The sequence below is a fragment of the Oncorhynchus masou genome, chromosome 9 (assembly GCF_036934945.1).
Source record: "Oncorhynchus masou masou isolate Uvic2021 chromosome 9, UVic_Omas_1.1, whole genome shotgun sequence".
Classification (NCBI taxonomy): domain Eukaryota; kingdom Metazoa; phylum Chordata; class Actinopteri; order Salmoniformes; family Salmonidae; genus Oncorhynchus; species Oncorhynchus masou.
Genome location: NC_088220.1, coordinates 33,600,460 through 33,622,959, shown reverse-complemented (window position 1 = coordinate 33,622,959; position 22,500 = coordinate 33,600,460). Strand labels below are relative to the sequence as shown.

At 47.3% G+C, this 22,500-nt stretch overlaps 1 protein-coding gene across 1 annotated transcript in view; it reads left to right on the top strand.

Annotated features, from left to right (window-relative positions):
• Positions 1-158: 158 nt before the first annotated feature.
• chrna6 (cholinergic receptor, nicotinic, alpha 6) overlaps positions 159-22,500 on the top strand; it is a 25,424-nt gene continuing 3,082 nt past the window's right edge. Inside the window, exons 1-6 of the mRNA XM_064972827.1 lie at positions 159-357; positions 16,780-16,919; positions 17,045-17,089; positions 17,173-17,282; positions 17,619-17,826; positions 18,070-19,029. Of these exons, the coding sequence (XP_064828899.1) occupies positions 300-357; positions 16,780-16,919; positions 17,045-17,089; positions 17,173-17,282; positions 17,619-17,826; positions 18,070-19,029 (1,521 nt within the window). The 5' untranslated portion in view covers positions 159-299. The remainder of the gene's footprint in view (positions 358-16,779; positions 16,920-17,044; positions 17,090-17,172; positions 17,283-17,618; positions 17,827-18,069; positions 19,030-22,500) is intronic.

Here is a 22,500-nt window from a genome sequence, read left to right as displayed (position 1 = left end):
GGCTCTCCTGTGATAACAAGTAGTAGGTTTTATTTTTCATGTTTGTATAACCTGTTTATATATATATATATATACTTACTACCTCGTGAATAAAACACACTGGCGCGTGAGGTTGCGCCGGAGGTGGGGGCGGGACAACCGAAGTTCTCAATGTCGGAGAGCGCGCGCTGACATCAACCTCCCCACGCGCAGCGCCCAGAAAAATATCGCTCTAAATTTTACCAATCGACTCCTGCAGTCTGTTTACCAAATTGTCCTACTTTTTATATACGAGACATTCCCAGAGCACCGAGGTGTAGATGAATCCTTCCGGAATAGTCACCGTGGTGCTTCTGCTGGTGGTCCTGACAGCGCAAGGTAAGAGGAGCTTTATGAAGACGTGGGGATGTCGGAGAGTTTGGGGAGAGCGGAACCAACTCGCAACAGAAGAGAGCTGAGCGCTACTGCAGACTCCGCATAGTATAATATAGGCTATTCAGTACACAGATACATCGATTGTTTATCCTATTTATGCGTGTTCTGTCTTGTTGTAAACAGTTGAAGTTGTTGCTGGGGTATTCCTTCTGATTGTGCGACGCACTAGAAACCCCGTCTTTCAATCCGCAGCATGTCACATAGGAAAAATCACCCGACAGAAATTCACGGAATACATTGTAAAGATGGCTGTGTTGGCATGTTTTATATTTTCAACCGAAGTAATTGTCTTTGCGTTCGATCCTGTGGTAGCCTAACCTGGAGAATGAACTGAAACCTCATAAATATATATTTTGTTATAGGCTACAAAAGTTGTGCAAAATCGCAACGCTTTCTATTCAGATAAACATAATATAACGGTATGCAAAGGCTACGGATCGTCGTCCCAGGGGATGAGCAGTGCTGATGACATGTCACATCATTAATATACTATACAGTAGGCCAACGTCAGCCCTCTAACTACCATAGACAACCCATCCGCACCGCGCGCATTCACGCGTTATGTTTCCAAACCGAACTAAGTTGCACATAGTCGACCCTAGCCTTGAACATTGTGCATCATACACACGGGTTTGTCTATACCTGAGTTAAATATAACGGTCCATTTCAGAGCTGTGGTTGGACTCACACGTGCATGTAATGTGGACTGTTTGGGGTGAAGTACTCCTACATCTCATTTGATAAGTCTGTTCTGTTCTCTTCTACTGTAACTTTGTTGTTCCATCGTGTTCTGTTGTTCTGTTTAGTCATTCTGCTGTTCCCCTCTGTTATCTTCTGTCCCGTACCACGGCGGTCTGTCCTTTGTTCTCATCTCGGTGCCCAGGGCTGGTCTGTTGGGGCTGTTGTTTGTGTGTCTTTCTCCCTCCGTGTGTGTGCGTGACCCTTCCTGTAAGGCCCTCATCCTCGTGGGTTGGTTAAGGGCGTTCTGATCCTGTGTGGGTCTGTTCCCGAACCGGCTCCCTGCAGACTTCCCAGGGGACAGGGGCTAAGTGCTTTACAGTCCCACCAAGTTCTTCTGTGTCGTTTACAGTGGGAGCAAATTACGTATAGTGGGCAGAACAAGCAAGGAGATGGACAAAGCCAAGCTCAAGCTTGCGAGATCCTATTGGCGCGTTGTAGCATGTATTTGCGTAGTGGGCTTGTGCATTCGACCTTGCACTCCTAAACAACGCAATATTTTGACATTTTGGGAAAGCGTCAAGTTTATAAAACTTAGTGCAGTGTGTCTGTAACAGATTCTAGTTTTGGGAACATAAAAATGCATTGAGATCAGATGTTTCATCGAAAGAATGTGTAGAATGTCGGACCAGTTTCACCTAGTTCCATCGTCCCCCACTAACAGTGACTGGACTTCCTCTCACTACCATATTTGGTGATGAGAAAACGTTCTAAACGGATGCTTCAGCTTTATAGCCCCTGTGGCTTGTCTGGGTTTCACCTTCTGTCTGTGTTCCCACTAGCAGCCTGTGAGAGACTGGGACTCACAACTCTCTCAAGTGAGACGGGCGGGCGCAAGACAGATATTGTGTTATTATAAACTTTGCCAAGTGGTTTACGGTAATATACTGTTTCTATGCTATCCACCTGGCATCAGATTATCCAGATTACACTCTTACAAAGAATGTGCTCGAAACTAAAAGGGTTATTCGTCTGTCCCTATAGGAAAACCCTTTGAAAATAATAAAATAAAAGTCTCCTGCTTTTACTTTTAGATACACTCTTAGAAAAAGGTTCCGAAAGGGTGCTACATGGAACCCAAAAGGTTCTACCTGGAACCAAAAAGGGTTATCCTATGGGGACAGCTGAATAGCCCGTTTTTGAAGAGTGTAAATAAAAGGAAAAGTAGGAGAAAATGTTCATGAGTCTTTTTGAGTAGGTTGTCATCTTGAGTGCTGTATGGGTGAATTGTGCTGTTGGACATTAACATGGACACCTACCCCTCCCCTCCTCTCTCTCTCTTCCCCTCCCCTCTCTCTTTCTCCCCCCGCTGCCTACCTCTCCCCTCCTGTCTCTCTCTCTCTTCCTCTCCCCTTCTCTCTCTCTCTCTCTCTCTCTCTCTCTCTCTCTCTCTCTCTCTCTCTCTCTCTCTCTCTCTCTCTCTCTCTCTCTCTCCCCCTCTGCCTACCTCTCCCCTCCTCTCTCTCTCTCTCTTCCTCTCCCCTCTGCCTACCTCTCCCCTCCTCTCTCTCTCTTCCTCCCCCTCTGCCTACCTCTCCCCTCCTCTCTCTCTTCCTCTCCCCTCTGCCTACCTCTTCCCTCCTCCCACTCTTCCTCTCCCCTCTGCCTACGTCTCCCCCTCCTCTCTCTCTCTTCCTCCCCCTCTGCCTACCTCTCCCCTCCTCTCTCTCTCTTCCTCTCCCCTCTGCCTACCTCTCCCCTCCTCTCTCTCTCTCTCTCTCTCTCTCTCTCTCTCTCTCTCTCTCTCTCTTCCTCTCCCCTCTGCCTACCTCTCCCCTCCTCTCTCTCTTCCTCCCCCTCTACCTTCCTCTCCCCTCCTCTCTTTCTTCCTCTCCCCTCTGCCTACCTCTCCCCTCCTCTCTCTCTTCCTCTCCCCTCTGTCTACCTCTCCTCTCTTCCTCTCCCCTCTGACTATCTCTCCCCTCCTCTCTCTCTTTCTTTCTCCCCCCGCTGCCTACCTCTCCCCTCCCCTCCTCTCTCTCTCTCTCTCTCTCTCTCTCTCTCTCTCTTTCTCTCTCTTCCTCTCCCCTCTGCCTACCTCTCCCCTCCTCTCTCTCTTCCTCTCCCCTCTGCCTACCTCTCCCCTCCTTTCTCTCTCTCTCTCTCTTCCTCTCCCCTCTGCCTACCTCTCCCCTCCTCTCTCTCTTCCTCTCCCCTCTGCCTACCTCTCCCCTCCTTTCTCTCTCTCTCTCTCTCTCTCTCTCTCGCTCTCTTCCTTCTCCCCCTCTGCCTACCTCTCCCCCCTCTCTCTCTCTTCCTCTCCCCTCTGCCTACCTCTCCCCCTCCTCTCTCTCTCTTCCTCCCCCTTTCTTTGCCTACCTCTCCCCTCCTCTCTCTCTCTTCCTCTCCCCTCTGCCTACCTCTTCCCTTCTCCCACTCTTCCTCTCCCCTCTGCCTACCTCTCCCCTCCTCTCTCTCTCTTCCTCCCCCTCTGCCTACCTCTCCCCTCCTCTCTCTCTCTTCCTCTCCCCTCTGCCTACCTCTCCCCTCCTCTCTCTCGCTCTCTCTCTCTCTTCCTCCCCCTCTCCCTACCTCTCCCCTCCTCTCTTTCTTCCTCTCCCCTATGCCTACCTCTCCCCTCCTCTCTCTCTTCCTCTCCCCTCTGTCTACCTCTCCTCTCTCTCTTCCTCTCCCCTCTGACTACCTCTCCCCTCCTCTCTCTCTCTTTCTCCCCCCGCTGCCTACCTCTCCCCTCCTCTCTCTCTCTCTCTCTCTCTCTCTCTCTCTCTCTCCCTCCCCTCTGCCTACCTCTCCCCTCCTCTCTCTCTTCCTCTCCCCTCTGCCTACCTCTCCCCTCCCCCTCTCTCTCTCTCTCTCTTCTCTCCTCCCCCTCTGCCTACCTCTCCCCTCCTCTCTCTCTCTTCCTCCCCCTCTGCCTACCTCTCCCCTCCTCTCTCTCTCTTCCTCCCCTCTGCCTACCTCTCCCCTCCTCTCTCTCTCTCTTCTTCTCCCCTCTGCCTACCTCTCCCCTCCTCTCTCTCTCTTCCTCTCCCCTTTGCCTACCTCTCCCCTCCTCTCTCTCTTCCTCTCCCCCCTCTGCCTACCTCTCCCCCCTCTCTCTCTTCCTCTTCCCTCTGTCTACCTCTCCCCTCCTCTCTCTCTTCCTCTCCCCTCTTGACTACCTCTCCCCCCTGTCTCTCTTCCGCTCCTCTCTGACTACCTCCCCTCTGCCTTCCTCTCTCCTCCTCTCTCTCTCTCTTCCTCTCCCCTCTGCCTACCTCTCCCCTCCTCTCTCTCTTCCCCTCCCCTCTGCCTACCTCTCCCCTCATCTCTCTCTTTCTCTTCCTCACCCCTCTGCCTACCTCTCCCCCCCTCTCTCTCTCTCTCTTCCTCACCCCTCTGCCTACCTCTCCCCTCCTCTCTCTCTCTCTCTCTCTCTCTCTTCCCTCTCCCCTCTGCCTACCTCTCCCCTCCTCTCTCTCTCTTCCTCACCCCTCTGCCTACCTCTCCCCTTCTCTCTCTCTCTCTCTCTCTCTCTCTTCCTCTCCCCTCTGCCTACCTCTCTCCTCTTTCTGTCTCTCTCTCTCTCGCTCTCTCTTCCTCCCCCTCTGCCTACCTCTCCCCTCCTCTCTCTCTTCCTCTCCCCTCTGACTACCTCTCCCCTCGTCTCTCTCTCTTCTCCTCCCCTCTGACTATCTCTCCCTCCTCTCTCTCTCTTCCTCTCCCCTCCCCTCTCTCTCTTTCTCCCCCTGCTGCCTACCTCTCCCCTCCCCTCTCTCTCTTCCTCTCCCCTCTGACTACCTCTCCCCTCCTCTCGCTCTTCCTCTCCCCTCTGCCTACCTCTCCCCTCCTCTCCCTCTCTTCCTCTACCCTCTGCCTACCTCTCCCCTCCTCTCTTTCTCTTCTTCCCGCCTTTGCCTACCTCTCTCCTCTCCTCTCTCTTCCTTCCCCTCTGCCTACCTCTCCCCTCCTCTCTCTCTCTCTTCCTCTCCCTTCTGCCTACCTCTCCCCTCCTCTCTCTCTCTCTCTTCCTCCCCCTCTGCCTACCTCTCCCCTCCTCTCTCTCGTTCTCCCCCCTCTGCCTACCTCTCCCCTCCTCTCTCTTTCTCCCCCAGCTGCCTACCTCTCCCCTCCTCTCTCTCTCTCTTCCTCCCCCTCTGCTTACCTCTCCCCTCCTCTCCCTCTCTTCCTCTCCCCGCTGCCTACCTCTCCCCTCCTCTCCCTCTCTTCCTCTCCCCGCTGCCTACCTCTCCTCTCCTCTCTCTCTTCCTCTCCCTCTGCCTCTGCCTACCTCCTCACTCCTCTCTCTCTTCCTCCCCCTCTGACTACCTCTCTCCTCTCTCTCTTCCTCCCCCTCTGCCTGCCTCTCCCCTCCTCCTCTCTCTCTCTCTCCTCCCCCTCTGCATGCCTCTCCTCTCTCTCTCTCTCTCTCTCTCTCCCCCCTCTGCCTGCCTCTCCCTTCCTCTCTCTCTCTTCCTCCCCCTCTGCCTACCTCTCCCCTCCTCTTTCTCTCTTCCTCCCTACTCTGCCTACCTCTCCTCTCCTCTATCTCCCCCCCTCTGCCTACCTCTCCTCTCTTTCCTCTCCCCTCTGTCTACCTCTCCCCTCTCCCCTTCTCTCTCTTCCCCCCCTCTGCCTACCTCTCCCCTCTCTCTTCCTCCCCCTCTGCCTACCTCTCCCCCTCTCTCTCCCTCCCCCCTCTTCCTGCCTCTCCCCTCCTCTCTCTCTTCATCCCCCTTCTGTCTACCTCTCCCCCTCCTCTCTCTCTCTTCCTCCCCCTCTGCCTACCTCTCCCCTCCTCTTTCTCTCTTCCTCCCTACTCTGCCTACCTCTCCTCTCCTCTATCTCTCCCCCCTCTGCCTACCTCTCCTCTCTCTTCCTCTCCCCTCTGTCTACCTCTCCCCTCTCCCCTTCTCTCTCTTCCTCCCCCCTCTGCCTACCTCTCCCCCTCTCTCTCTTCCTCCCCCCTCTGCCTACCTCTCCCCCCTCTCTCTCTTCCTCCCCCCTCTTCCTGCCTCTCCCCTCCTCTCTCTCTTCATCCCCCTTCTGTCTACCTCTCCCCTCCTCTCTCTCTCTTCCTCCCCCCTCGGCCTACCTCTCCCCTCCTTTCTCTCTTCCTTCCTCTCTGCCTCCCCCTTGTCCCCTCCACCCAGGCGGCGTGGTGAATGTGTGGGCTTTGTCTCAGTCAGGGCTGTATCCTGGTCAATGTGTAGATTAGAGTGTTCATGACAGTACACCCCTCAGAGGGGGTCCATCCAGCCTCCCATACTGAGGCATTACAACAGGTATTGTCTCCTCTGTAACAGAGGAATTGCTGATCCTGCGGGCAATGGATTTGAGGTATATATCGTGAGGGACAGAGGCTGGATGAGGGAATTTGGAAGTAAGTAATGACAGATAGGTAGAAAGAGGTAGTCAGAGTTATGTGTATTCACAATATTCAACGTGTGTTTAAAAAATATCTACTCCCAAACACCTACTTCTGGTCTTACTAAACTCAAACCTCAGTCTATGCCTTATCTCTGTGCCTAGACTGAAATCGAAGCCTAGTAAAGCCTGTGGGCCTATTGCAACCATTGTTGGATATATTATCTCCAGGTGATTTCTCGTCCAACTATCAATATCCGCTAAAATCACACCGCACAGATGATCTCAATTGCTTCCAAAAGTTCCGGCTCCCTAAAAGCCAAGCTAAGTATGAGGTCGGTCCTGCTTTCTCCCCATATTTTCCAAGACATGTTCACCCTCTACAGAGTATCTTCTTCGGAAGAAATAAACTTAGTAATCGAGTGATTTAACTATTTGTTAGTCATTCAGTACAACGGAAATAAAGTTATTTCTCAGGAATTCAATCATTTTTGGTATTTTAGAGTATTAGGTATGAACTATTTTAGATTATTTACCAGCCTTGTGTTTCTCAATGTTCCTGATAGATCGATATTAAATAAAGCCAAAGTTTATTGGTCGCATACACAGTTTAGCAGATGCTATAACAGGTGCAGCAAAATGCTTGTGTTTCTAGCTCCTAACAGTGCAGTAACATTTCAAACAAGTAAACAAATAATAAATAATCAAAAACTAGAAACAAGAAATCAAGAATGTCAGAATGAATCCAATTAACGACCCAAATAACACTATCATTGATCTAAATGCAAGCTATGCATATAAAGACCAACATACAGTGTTCAGACCCCTTGACTTTTCCCAAATGTTGTTACGTTACAGCCTTATTCTAAAATGTATTACATCATTTCCCCCCTCATCAATCTACACACGATACCCCATAATGACAAAGCAATAACAGGTTTCTAGAACTGTTTGCAAATGTATTAATAATAAAACCACAAAATGTTACATTTACATAAGTATTCAGACCCTTTACTCAGTACTTTGTTGAAGCACCTTCGGCAGTGATTGCATCCTCAAGTCCTCTTGGGTATGACGCTACAAGCTTGGCACACCTGTATTTGGGGAGTTTCTCCCATTCTTCTCTGCAGATCCTCTCAAGCTCTGCCAGATTGGATGGGGAGCGTCGCTGCACAGCTATTTTCAGGTCTCTCCAGTGATGTTTGATCAGGTTCAAGTTCGGGCTCTGGCTGGGCCACTCAAGGACATTCAGAGACTAGTCCCGAAGCTACTCCTGTGTTGTCTTGGCTATTTGCTGAGAATCGTTGTCCTGTTGGAAGGTGAATCTTTGCCCCAGTCTGAGGTCTTGAGCGCTCTGGAGCAGGTTTTCATCAAGGATCTCTGTACTATGCGCCGTTCATCTTTCCCTTGATCCTGACTAGTCTCACAGTTTCTGCTACTGAAAAACATCCCTACAGCATGATGCTGCCACCACCATGCTTCACCGCATGGATGGTGCCAGGCTTCTTCCAGACGTGACACTTGGCATTCAGGCCAAAGAGTTCAATCTTGGTTTCATCAGACCAGAGAATCTTGTTTCTCATGTCTGAGAGTTCTTTAGTTCTTTAGGTGCCTTTGGCTCTCATGTGATTTTTTTCTGTCTGGGCACTCTACCATAAAGGCCTGATTGGTGGAGTGCTGCAAAGATGGTTGTCCTTCTGGAGGGTTATTCCATCTCCACAGAGGAACTCTGAAGCTGTCAGAGTGACCATCGGGTTCTTGGTCACCTCCCTGACCAAGACCTTTCTCCCCCAATTGATGAGTTTGGCCGGGCGGCCAGCTCCAAGAAGAGTCTTGGTGGTTCCAAACTTCTTCCATTTAAGAATTATGGAGGCCACTGTGTTCTTGGGGACCTCAATGCTGCAGAAATGTTTTGGTACCCTTCCCCAGATCTGTGCCTCGACACAATCCTGTCTCGGAGCTCTAGGGACAATCCCTTTGTCCTCATGGCTTGGTTTTTGCTCTGACATGCACTGTCAACGGTTGGACCTCATATAGTCATGTGTGTTCCTTTCCAAATCATGTCCAACCAATTGAATTTACCACAGGTGGACTCCAATCAAGTTGTAGAAACGTCTCAAGGATGATCAATGTAAACAGGATGCACCTGAGCTCAATTTCAAGTCTCATAGTAGAGGGTCTGAATACTTATGTAAATAAGGTTTTTGTTTTATTTTTAATACATTTGCAAACATTTCTAAAAACGTCTTTTTGCTTTATCATTCCAGGGTATTGTGTGCAGATTGATGAGGAAAGAATATATTTAATCAATTTTAGAATAAGGCTGTAATGTAACAAAATGTGGAAAAAGTCAAGGGGTCTGAATACTTTCTGAATGCACTGTATGTAGTAAGAATGATATATACAGCAGTAGATGTATTACCATGAAGAATCCAGCAGGTACAGTGCCTTGCAAAAGTATTCAGCCCCCTTGAACTTTGCGACCTTTTGCCACATTTCAGGCTTCAAACATAAAGATATAAAACTGTATTTTTTTGTGAAGAATCAACAACAAGTGGGACACAATCATGAAGTGGAACGACATTTATTGGATATTTCAAACTTTTTTAACAAATCAAAAACTGATAAATTGGGCGTGCAAAATTATTCAGCCCCTTTACTTTCAGTGCAGCAAACTCTCTCCAGAAGTTCAGTGAGGATCAGTGAGGATCTCTGAATGATCCAATGTTGACCTAAATGACTAATGATGATAAATATATATAAATATATATATAAGAACAAGGAACACACCAGGCAGGTCCGAGATACTGTTGTGAAGAAGTTTAAAGCCGGATTTGGATACAAAAAGATTTCCCAAGCTTTAAACATCCCAAGGAGCACTGTGCAAGCGATAATATTGAAATGGAAGGAGTATTAGACCACTGCAAATCTACCAAGACCTGGCCGTCCCTATAAACTTTCAGCTCATACAAGGAGAAGACTGATCAGAGATGCAGCCAAGAGGCCCATGATCCCTCTGGATGAACTGCAGAGATCTACAGCTGAGGTGGGAGACTCTGTCCATAGGACAACAATCAGTCGTATATTGCACAAATCTGGCCTTTATGGAAGAGTGGCAAGAAGAAAGCCATTTCTTAAAGATATCCATAAAAAGTGTTGTTTAAAGTTTGCCACAAGCCACCTGGGAGACACACCAAACATGTGGAAGAAGGTGCTCTGGTCAGATGAAACCAAAATTGAACTTTTTGGCAACAATGCAAAATGTTATGTTTGGCGTAAAAGCAACACAGCTCATCACCCTGAACACACCATGCCCACTGTCAAACATGGTGGTGGCAGCATCATGGTTTGGGCCTGCTTTTCTTCAGCAGGGACAGGGAAGATGGTTAAAATTGATGGGAAGATGGATGGAGCCAAATACAGGACCATTCTGGAAGAAAACCTGATGGAGTCTGCAAAAGACCTGAGACTGGGACGGAGATTTGTCTTCCAACAAGACAATGATCCAAAACATAAAGCAAAATCTACAATGGAATGGTTCAAAAATAAACATATCCAGGTGTTAGAATGGTCAAGTGAAAGTCCAGACCTGAATCCAATCGAGAATTTGTGGAAAGAACTGAAAACTGCTGTTCACAAATGCTCTCCATCCAACCTCACTGAGCTCGAGCTGTTTTGCAAGGAGGAATGGGAAAAATTTCAGTCTCTCGATGTGCAAAACTGATAGACATACCCCAAGCGACTTACAGCTGTAATCGCAGCAAAAGGTGGCGCTACAAAGTATTAACTGAAAGGGGCTGAATAATTTTGCACGCACAATTTTTCAGTTTTTGATTTGTTAAAAAAGTTTGAAATATCCAATAAATGTCGTTCCACTTCATGATTGTGTCCCACTTGTTGTTGATTCTTCACAAAAAAATACAGTTTTATATCTTTATGTTTGAAGCCTGAAATGTGGCAAATGGTCGCAAAGTTCAAGGGGGCCGAATACTTTCGCAAGGCACTGTAAATATGTGGTGTGTATAAATAGTGTAACAAAAATGGAATGTACATTAGTATATATAATAGAATGAGCTATGTGAGAATACACTATATGAATAACCAATGTGAATAACTGTAGAAAATGTAAAGGGGAGTGTCCAGTGTTTAATATCTCTATTTACATGGAAAAGCAGTGTTGGCTGTGTGTGTGTGTGTGTCTGGAATTAATCCGTCTGGAATTAAACTCGCTTGACACGGTAACATGAGATCAACTGATCTGCTGGTTTATTCTTGTGGGTTTTTGGTTGCTAGCAAGTTTTGTCTTAACACGCAGGTGCATGCAATCTCCCGTTAGTAGCATTTTAAGCAGTATAGTGCCTATACACAGATGCAAGTTCTGCCTGTTGGTTCCAATGGGCCAAATCAAATATCTTCATCTTCACCAACCCTTTCCAAACCCTTACATCCAGCCCCAGTCTTATGTCTGGACACTTGCAAAGCAGTGCTGCGCTTCTCAGTGGTGCCTCTCCCACAACCCCAACATTAAAACCGCCGCCCAATTTGCCTTTTCATGGTGTGTGTGTGTCTACGTGTGTTTGTGTGTGCGTTTATGTGTGTGTGTGTGTGTATTAGCGACCCTTTGGTCTTAGACACACGCACACACATGCACACACACACACGTACACACGCAGACACACACGCACGGGCAATGTTAAGTGGACCAACGGTTAAATCTCATGCATATTGTGCAAATGTCCTTTCTAGTTGTACTGTGGCCAACATTAGCAGCCATGCATTTAGCTAAGTGGCCAATACTGGCCTCGGTGCTTATAGACACAGCATGCCTTTATGGATGTTAGTTCAGTTCACTCCATATTCAGAATGTTTAGTACGTTCGGAGAAACTCAACCTCGACCTCCACTCCTAATTGCATCACCGCGGCTTGGCTGCATACGTACATTTATGAATCATGATGCATACGCCACTGTGTATTCAACTCCACAATACTCACTGCGTGCGTTCATGTTACACACATTTAAGGAATCTGTAGATGCTGTTGTGTGTGGGCAGTTCAGACTATCCAGATTACACTCTTACAAAAAAAAAATGCTATCTAGAACCTGAAAGGGATTCTTCGGCTGTCCCCATAGGAGAACCCTTTGAAGAACCCTTTTTGGTTACAGGTGGAACCCTTCCCACTGAGGGTTCTACATGGAAGTCAAAAGGGTTCTTCCTGGAACCAAAAATAGTTCTCTTATGGGGACAGCGAACCCTTTTGGAACCCTTTTTCTCTAAGAGTGTCTCCTGTGGAATCCCATCCAAGTAAACTGCCGTGCCCGTGTCTCTGAGTGTGTGTGTCCCTGGCGTGGGGCAGTTGGAGTGTGAGAGGTTCAGTGAAAGTTTTTTGGGGATAGGAAATGTCGTTTTTGTTGTTGTTAGAGATACGCTATAAACTCCCGGTGATCTCAGTTAGTAGGGTTGCTAAATAGTTGGCTAGCAGACATTAGCATCAGCTCATCACTGTGACATTCTGCATGCAACAGAGATCAGTATGGGGAGTATGGTATATAGGGGGGGGGGGATGGACAGAGAGGCCACACGCATGAATGTGTGCACGCACGTTTGCTGAGACACACACGCAGGCGCACACTATGCTCGATTGGATGGTCGCACATCCACTAGTCACACTCATTCCTCTAGTGAATCATAAAGCATGTCCCATACAGACCCAATGTAACACTCTGAAGACAACAAACGCTATCTCCTCTCTTCTTTCTCTCTCTCTCTCTCCCTCTGTCTTTCTCCCATCCCCTCCCTCTCACTCTCTCTCTCTCTCTCTCACAAACGCACGCACAAACACACACACACACACGCATACACTCGCGCACACATTCGCGCACGCCCCCGCTCACAAGCGCGCGCACACACACACACACACACCCTCACACACACACACCCACCCTCACACACACACCCTCACACACACACACACACACACACACACACACACACACACACACACACACACACACACACACACACACACACACACACACACACACACACACACACACACACACACACACACACACACACAAACTCTCTTTCTCTCTCAGACCAGTCAGAGCCTTCAGCTTATTATTGGACATAATTAGTTCCTTGGGAGCGTGCAATACGCAGTCTCATGCCTCGTGGTCGATCATTGTCAAGCGCTTTCTTGATCAAAGGGCTCTCAGCCAATGAGGCTTCAGGTCTCTAGAGGTCTCTGCTCTGTTAACACATTGTTGAACACTGTTTGGCTTCTTCACAGTAAATCTATGTGCCCCGTTTGAACGGACCTCTATGTGTCCACTTAGTGTTTTCTAAGAGCTGCCTCTGAGGGTTAGTCTTAGTTTATCTGGACTGAGATTCGGGATGAAGAGTTGATGAATTAGTCAGAGGACCCAAGTCCTCGTGCTCTTCCTCAATCATATCTACACTTCTGTTTCTGAGTGTTTCTGTTTCCATACAGCACACAAACACACACAAACACACACCCTTGCGTCTTGACTGACCCACGTTTAATAGGACAGCTGCCAGTTTCTATCACAGTGATTTTTTACCAGAAGTTAACAAGTGAGAGGCTATTGTTAAGTCTACGTGATGTAAGAAACCTTCCAATCCACACAGAGATTAAGGAAGAAGGATTAAGGGGGGGGGGGGGGAAGAAGCAGAGGAAATATATAAATTTTATTGTTCAGTGCGAACAAAAGGTCCAATTAATGAACAGATTATAATTGCCCTCGTTTCCCCTACCCAATTAGGGACTTAAACGAGGTTCTCAGAGCGCAGCCAATCAGGGACCAGTGCTGTGTTTTAACGTCGGCAGGTAGCGAAAGCAGAAATTACAGCCGTCCACTTTGCTCTCTCTGGAGAGCGGCTTTTTCATTAGGCTCTAAGACTCGGCAGCGCTCGGCGCCGCTTCAAGTGACCTCAGGAAACTTTGTGACCGTACAAACTTCTTCAGAGTTTATTACTTTTACATGGAGCTTTAGGGACTGGCTGCTGTGGAAAATGTTAGAAGTTTTGAGGAGACGTTTGAGCCACATTTAGCCACATTTGACATTTGAGCCTATTTTCATTTTGGTAGCAGATGCTCTTATCTAGAGTGACTTACAGTCAGTGTATTCAACTAAGGTAGATAAAACGGTCACAAAGCTTTTGCTAACTCCTTTGTCAAGCCTAACATGTTTTGTAAGACAACTCCATAAGGAGTTGGCAATGGTGAGAGAGAATATATATGCTTGGCATATATAAAAATGCATTAAAAAAAACATTAAGTGATCTGTTAATGGACATTGGCACGAGGACTGTATGACCTAAAAGGACGGAATAGATCTTGAGTAAAAATGACATCAGTGAGACGACTCATGTTGAAATTCTACTCATCATGTTACCGTTGAGCACACCTGAGTCACATTGGCCAAAGAGAAATCCCCAAGTCATCTGCTACTGTCTTCAACATCCTTTCAAGATGTACAAGATGACAAGACAGTTTTGAGGATTGTGTGTTGTGTATCCGAATTCCAGGCCCGTGTGTGTGTGATAATGTACGGCAGATGTTGAGTGGTACACTATATATATAAATGTTTGTCGACACCCCTTCAATTGAGTGGATTTGGCTATTTCGGCCACACCCGTTGCTGACAGGTGTATAAAATCGAGTACACAGCCATGCAATCTCCATAGACAAACATTGGCAGTAGGATGGGCTGCCCTGGTCAACTGTAAGTGCTGTTGTTGTGAAGTGGAAATGTCTAAGAGCAAAAACAGCTCAGCCGCAAAGTGGTAGGCCACACAAGTTCACAGAGCGGGACCGCCAAGTGCTGACATTGTCTGTCCTCGGTTGCAACACTCACTGAGTTCCAAACTACCTCTGGAAACAACGTCAACACAAGAACTGTTTGTCGGGAGCTTCATGAAATGGGTTTCCATGAACGAGCAGCCACAAGCGTCGGCTGGTGTGGTGTAAAACTCACCGCCATTGGACTCTGGATCAGTGGAAACGTGTTCTCTGGAGTGATGAATCACGCTTCACCATTTGGCTGTCCGACGGGAGAACGCTACCTACTCCAATGCATAGTGCCAACTGTAAAGTTTGGTGGAGGAGGAATTATGGTCTGGGGCTGTTTTTCATGGTTCAGACTAGGCCTCTCAGTTACAGCATACAATGACATTGTAGATGTATCTGTGCTTCCAACGTTGTGGCAAGGCCCTTTCCTGTTTCAGCCTGACAATGCCCCCATGTGCACAAAGCAAGGTCCATACAGAAATGGTCTGTTGAGATCGGTGTGAAAGGCTTGCACAGAGCCCTGACCACAACCATGTTGAGCACCTTTGGGATGAATTGGAACACCGACTGCGAGCCAGGCCTTATCGCCCAACATCAGTGCCCGACCTCACTAATGCTCTTGTGGCTGAATAGAAGCAAGTCCCCGCAGCAATGTTCCAGCATCTAGTGGAAAGCCTTCCCAGAAGAGTGGAGGCTGTTATAGCAGCAACGGGCGGGACCAACTCCATATAAATGCCCATGATTTTGTAACGAGATGTTCGGCGAGCAGGTGTCCACATACTTTTGGCCATGTAGTGTATGTAACTGACTCAGTCAGTAGAGTACAGAACGGTGAGTGTGTGTGTGTTAGTGTGTGTGTGTGTGTGTGTTAGTGCGTGTGTGTGTGTGTGTGTGTGTTAGTGTGTGTGTGTGTGTGTGTGTGTTTTAACTGGCGGTTCTCTTCTAGGTCTCACTTCTCAAACCAACTGTTTTGAGCTGAATTTCCCACGGAATTTCCCAATAAAGTTCTAAGTTAAATAGGAGGCATTCAGGAGCGATCTGAACATCTGACTGGTTTGGATAAAGGAGACATCTGGCTCTCATTTGGTTGGAACACTACAAGCAGCATTGTGGGTTCAATACCTGTCTGTATTATAATGATTTTGTATTATATAACCCACTAAATACATGTTTACTGCAAGACTTGGATCAAAGCGTCCCCTAAAAGACCATATTTTATTAACTAACACCAGGAAATGTCTTGGTGTTGTTTTTGCCCTGTTTTCACTTTCAGTCGCTAAATTCTTTCAGCCATTTGGTTTTCACTCTCCTCTCTGGTCAAAGAATGAAGGGGTGATGCAGGTGTTAGTTGGTGTTAGTTGTCTACTGGTTCAGCAACAGAAAGACAGACTGACGGACAGCTGACTCTGGAGTGTGCAGACTGGGGCGAGAGAAGAGAGACTGGTGATCTTTCAAAGGCTGTGTTCAATTAACCCTGAGAGAGATGGACGGAAAGGAAGGAGAGAGAGAGAGTGAAAAGAATGAAGGAAGAGGGTGGGTGGGCAAGAAGAGGAAATTGAGAAGAAGAGAGTAAGAGTGAAGGTCAGAGAGAGAGAGAGAGAGAGAGAGAGAGGGGGGAATTAAGAGACTGTCCTTTGAAACCGGGGCCGAGGCGGGGGTGGAGAGGGGCGGAGGGATGTCCCAAGTGAGGCATGATTTTCTGCTCGGACAGGCTCCATGCATCGTCCCGGCAGCCAAGTCACCAGCGGGGGAGTTTTTTTGCAGGTCACTAAATGACCTTCAGTCCTATTTTGCCAGGTACACTCAGAATTTAATAGAGTCGGGTGGACAACACACACACACACACACGCACACACACACACACGCACACACACACACACACACACACACACACACACACACACACACACACACACACACACACACACACACACACATACACACACACACACACACACACACACATACACACACACACACACACACACACACACACACACACACACACACACACACACACACACACACACACACACACACACACACACACACACACACACACACTGCATTCCAGTCTGGCGGGATTTGCTAAAAGCTTCCACATGCCTTCCTACGTAGAAACAGCTCCAATGTGAGACTCTTCACACACCATAGTTCAATCAGCCACAACCTTCTAGTTTCTCTCCATCCACAGCAAAGAGCCATTGATTTAAACCTTAATGTGGACAAAGTGATGAAAAACTCAAGTTCACCTCAAAGTCCTCTTCGTTAAAGCCTGACAAGGGAGAATCTCTTTATGGTAATGATTTTAAAAGCCACCCTACTATTTTGTAAAAGGACTGCTCCAGTGAAGATTATCTTTGTCCCCTCCTCCCTGTCTCTCTCTCTCACTCTCTCTCTCTCTCTCTCTCTCTCTCTCTCTCTCGCTCTCTCTCTCTCACACACCCTCTCTCTCTCTCTCTCTCTCTCACTCTTTCACTCTCCCTCCCTCCCCCCTCTCCTCTCAGGCTGTCTGTCGTCTAAGGGGGAAGACAGGCTGTTCAGGAATTTATTCAGGCGATACAACCAGTTCATCAGACCCGTGGAGAATGTCTCTGACCCTGTCACCGTGGAGTTTGAGGTCTCCATATCCCAGCTGGTCAAAGTGGTGAGACTCACGACTCATTATTGCATCATTACTGGAGCAAATAAGGACATCACTTTGCCTATTTATTTGACCTAATTACTTACAGGCTATGACATCACGTACATATTCTTTCAATCTCTGGCCAGGATGAAGTCAATCAGATTATGGAGACCAATTTATGGCTGAGACATGTAAGTCAAGTTATCTGATCGAGGAAGTTCAGTCTATACCCCTTAGTACCCCAGTTGAAGCACTGTTAAATGTTTTGTTGCAGGTCTGGAATGACTACAAACTGAAATGGGTTCCCATCGAGTATGACGGACTTGAGTTCATTCGTGTGCCCTCCAATAAGATATGGAGGCCGGACATCGTCCTCTATAACAAGTGAGCTAAATCTCTTAACTCTGTACATTATTATGCAGGGGCACAACAATCACTGGGGACGGGTGGGGGATGGACGGACGGGGGCATTTTTGTCCCCACCAGCTTTATAATTGTAATGTGATAGAAAATGAGGCAACGGTGTGCTTTAGGACCATGCAGATGCCTCCAAGTGGTCGGGTAGGCTGTTTGGAGCATTTATTTAACTGGATTAAAATAAATATAACTATGCCCCCCACCACTTCTAAAATCAAAGTTGAGCTCATGTTATTATGTTGTCTTGTTGCTTTTTTACCATCAGTGCTAAATGCTACGCTATCATATCTCACCTCTCTTCAGTGCTGTGGGAGATTTCCTGGTTGAGGACAAGACCAAAGCTCTGCTGAAGTTTGATGGCACCATCACCTGGATCCCCCCCGCCATCTTTAAATCCTCCTGCCCCATGGACATCACCTACTTCCCCTTTGACTACCAAAACTGCTCCATGAAGTTTGGCTCCTGGACCTACGACAAGGCCAAGATTGACCTAGTGCTCATAGGGTCAAAGGTCAGTAATCCCACTGGTTAGTTAGTTTATTAACTTGTTTGCTAGCTAGTTAGCCACATTAAATTAATGTGTTATATTTGTTGGCTAATTCAATGTGGCTTTATGGTTTTCTTAGTCAATTTCAACCATAATTACTTCCTGTTGTTTTATGACGTAATCTCAGTCAAAGCCCTCTTTATCTCCTTCTAGGATAGAACTGCTTTGGCTCTGCTTTATGGTTGACATACTATTATCTCCCCATAGGTGAACCTCAAGGACTTCTGGGAGAGTGGCGAGTGGGAGATCATCGACGCGCCGGGCTACAAGCACGACATCAAGTACAACTGCTGTGAGGAGATCTACCCAGACATCACCTACTCTTTCTACATCAGACGCCTGCCTCTCTTCTACACCATCAACCTCATCATCCCCTGTCTCCTCATCTCCTTCCTCACCGTCCTCGTCTTCTACCTCCCCTCTGACTGTGGAGAGAAGGTGACCCTCTGTATCTCTGTCCTCCTGTCCCTCACTGTGTTCCTCCTGGTCATCACTGAGACCATCCCGTCTACGTCTCTGGTCATCCCCCTCATCGGGGAGTACCTCCTCTTCACCATGATCTTCGTCACCCTCTCCATCGTCATCACCGTGTTTGTGCTGAATGTCCACTACCGTACGCCTATGACCCACACCATGCCGGCCTGGGTCCGGTCTGTGTTCCTGGGGTTGCTGCCCAAGGTGCTGCTCATGAGGAGGCCTGTAGACCAGGGCTGCCCCTCCTCCTTGGGGAGCGGGAGAGGAGATGGAACAGGAGGTGGGAGTATTGGAGATGGGGGTGTAGGAGGAGGAGCGAGTGGAACGGGGAAGAAGAGGAAGAACAGCATTGGGGGAGGAATAGGGGGCGGGTGTGTGCAGGTGGACGGGGGTGCGGTCACCGCTGAAACAGGGCAGGCGGGGGAGATGAACTGTGTGGAGTACGGCGAAGTGCTGAACAAGCCGAATTTAGCCTGTAAGGGGAAAGAGGTGCCCATCCCCACCATACCCCCGGTGGTGCCCCCTCCTGCCCCCTCTGATCCGGACCTATCCAAACTGCCCCGAGCGCTCAGCAGCCCGCCCAAAGTCAACGCAGTGGTGGCCTTCTCCGTGGTGTCACCAGAGATCAAACAGGCCATCGAGAGTGTCAAGTACATCGCTGAGAACATGAGAACACGCAACAAGGCCAAAGAGGTAGGACGCTTAGGGTTATTACATTGTTTTACAGAGTTAGATTCTCTTCCTTGTGGTTATTACATCGTTATTACAGCGTTATCTGTGCTTGAGTTATTGGATATTACATTGTTATTACAGAGTTACCTGTTCTTTAAATTTGGTCCATTTTTATTTTACATTTATTTAACTAGGCAAGCCAATTAAGAAGAAATTCTTATTTACAATGATGGCCTACCAAGAGGCATAAGGCCTCCTGCGGGGACGGGGGCTGGGATAAAACAAATTAAAAGTAGGGCAAAACACACATTACGACAAGAGAGCACTACACTACATAAAGAGAGTCCTAAGACAACAACACAGCATGGCAGCAACACAACATGAAAACAACACGGTAGCAGCACAACATGGTAGTGGCACAACATGACAGCAGCACAACTTGGTAGCAACACAAACATGGTACGAACAGGTAGAGACAACGATATGTCACTCGAAGCAGCCACAAGTGTCAGTAAGAGTGTCCATGATTGAGTCTTTGAATGTAGAGATGGAGATAAAACTGTCAAGTTCGACTGTGTTTTGCAGCTCTTTCCAGTCACCTAGCTGCAGCAAACTGAAAAGAGGAAATACACAGGGATTTGTGTGCTTTGGCAACCTTTAACAGGATTCTTCTTACTGAACCACATGGAGGTGTTCAGAACAAGGTTAAGGGCAGAGAAAGCTTGTTGGACACTAAGAAAGATTTGTTGTAGAGCATTTAACACAAAATCCAGGGAGGGGCCAGTTGAGCACAATACTGTATCATCTGCATATAAATGGATGAGAGAGCCTCCTATTGCCTGAGCTATGTTGTTGATGTAATTTGAGAAGAGTGTGAGACCTAGGATCAAGCCTTGGGGTGCTCCTTTGGTGACAGGCAGTGGCTGAGAAAGCAGGTGTTCTGACTTCATACACTGCAGTCTTTGAGAGAAGTAGTTAGCAAACCAGGCCAAACACCCGTCAGAGACACCAATAGTCTTTAGCCACTCAAAAGCTTGGGCAAAGTTTATCAAAATAGCAGCACACCATTGCTTAGAATCAAGGGCAGCGGTGACATCATTTAGGACCTTTAAGGTTGCAGTGACACATCCACAACCTGAGCAGAAACCAGATTGCATACCAGAGAGGATACTATAGACATCAAGGAAGCCAGTCAAGTTTTTCCAACACTTTTGATAAACAGGGCAAGATAGAAATGGACCTATAACAGCTTGATGCACCATGGCTCCCTTCCAAGCACTGGGAACCTCCCCAGAGAGGAGAAGCAGAGTTAAAAAGGCCAGAGATGGGGGCTGCAACCTTAAAGAAGAAAGGAAATAAAGCATCTGACCCAGATGTTTTTTGGGGGTCAAGATTAAGGAGCTCCTTTATGGCCTCAGACTCAGTGACCACCTGTAGGGAGAAGCTGTGTAGTGGGCAGGGGGGAAAGAGGGAGGAGCATCAGGGCTAGTCGCATTAGAAGGGGTGGGAGATGAGGAAGTGTTGGACGGGCAAGGAGGCATGGCTGAGCCAAATATAAATCCTGACTTCATGAAGTGGTAATTTAAGAACTCGGCCATACGCTCCTTGTCAATAACAACCACATCATCAACATTAAGGGACATGGGCAGCTGTGAGGAGGAGGGTTTATTCTCCATGTCTTTAAACGTTTTCCAGAACTTCATGGGGTGAGACCCACAGAGCGAGAACTGCTCCTTAAAGTAACTAACTTTGCCCTTCCAGATAGCCTGAGTGCACTTATTTCTCATTTCCCTGGACGATAGCTTGTAAACCTGAATATTTGTATGCCGAGCCATTCACCTAATGGTGTCCTTGAGGGGACTAACTCTGCCTGATCACGGTCGAGCAGAAAGGTCATTATAGAAAACAACAGACTGATACAGACTGGATTATTTGTGAGGATAACATCAAGGAGAGTAGCTTTTTCTGGGTGTTTGGAGTTTTACATTGTGGGATTATTAATAATCTGGGAGAGATTTAGGGAGTCCCATTGTTTTTAGACTTGGTTAAGTGGTTTTAAGCATTTCCCAGTTTTGGTCACCTAGCAGGACAAATTCAGACTTAGTGTAAGGGGCCAGGAGAGAGTTTAGGGCAGGTAGGGTACAGGCCGGTGCTGATGGTGGATGATAGCACCCAGCAACAGTCAACAAAGAGCTATTTAAAAGCTTAATGCTTAAAGCCAGAACATCTAATAAACTTGGTGGAGACAACCGAACACTGAAGGCGCTCCTTGGTAAAGATTGCTACTCCACCACCTTTGGAAAATCTGTCTTGCCGAAAAAGCTTATAACCAGAAGGTTTAACATCAGTGTTCAGAACACTCTGTGGCAGGGGTACCTGTACCAGACAGCAGGAGACAAGCCAGAGCAGACAGGGAGCAGATCACCAGGTGGGAACCAAGGAGCATTGCAGCAGCCAATGGGAGAAGCTTTTGTTGGGAAGCTGAGTAGCAGAGGTGGTGTTCAACCTTACCAGACAGGTGCACGGTGAAGCAGGTAAAAAAGTCCAACGCGAAAAGCTGAACAAAAAACATTGGGCGAAAACAAAACCAAGATGCTGGTAAAAACGCTAAATTCCAAAGCCAGATCAAACAGCAATTAAAGTTATTGGTTATTACCTCGTTATTAGATTTATCTGTTCTTCAGCTATTGGTTATTACATAGTTATTAGATTTATCTGTTCTTCAGCTATTGGTTATTACATAGTTATTACAGAGTTACCTGTTCTTCAATTATTGCTATTACATAGTTATTACAGAGTTATCTGTTCTTCAATTATTGGTTATTACATAGTTATTACAGAGTTATCTGTTCTACAGCTATTGGTTATTACATAGTTATTACAGAGTTACCTGTTCTTCAATTATTGCTATTACATAGTTATTACAGAGTCATCTGTTCTTCAATTATTGGTTATTACATATTTATTACAGAGTTATCTGTTCTTCAGATATTGGTTATTACATAGTTATTACACAGTAACTACAGAGAAATGCTATGCAGTGTAAAATTACCCAGCAAGGATCTTCAGGAGAGAATTCTCTGCTGTGACCAAGGGAATGCTTGATTTTGGAAGAAGCTAACCACTTAGCTAGATAGCTAACCAAATGACCAACTACAGAGCATTTAACACATTTTAGACAGTTAACTGAGTAGTTGTAAGATATCTAGCTGGCAAACATTTAGTTGTTACTTCCATACTGTAACTAGATCACCTGGCGCACGCTGCACAACAGTGAGTGACTCACAGGTGAGTGCAATGAAGCGCTGATGAGCGTGACGAGGGAAGCAGGTGTGCGTAGTGCTGGGCAGCCTGGCGCCCTCGAGTGCCAGGGAGGGAGAGCGGGAGCAGGCGTGACACAAACAGACCCAACTGAGGCAGTGCATTCTCTGATAGAGAGCCTACATTTACATTTAAGTCATTTAGCAGACGCTCTTATCCAGAGCGACTTAC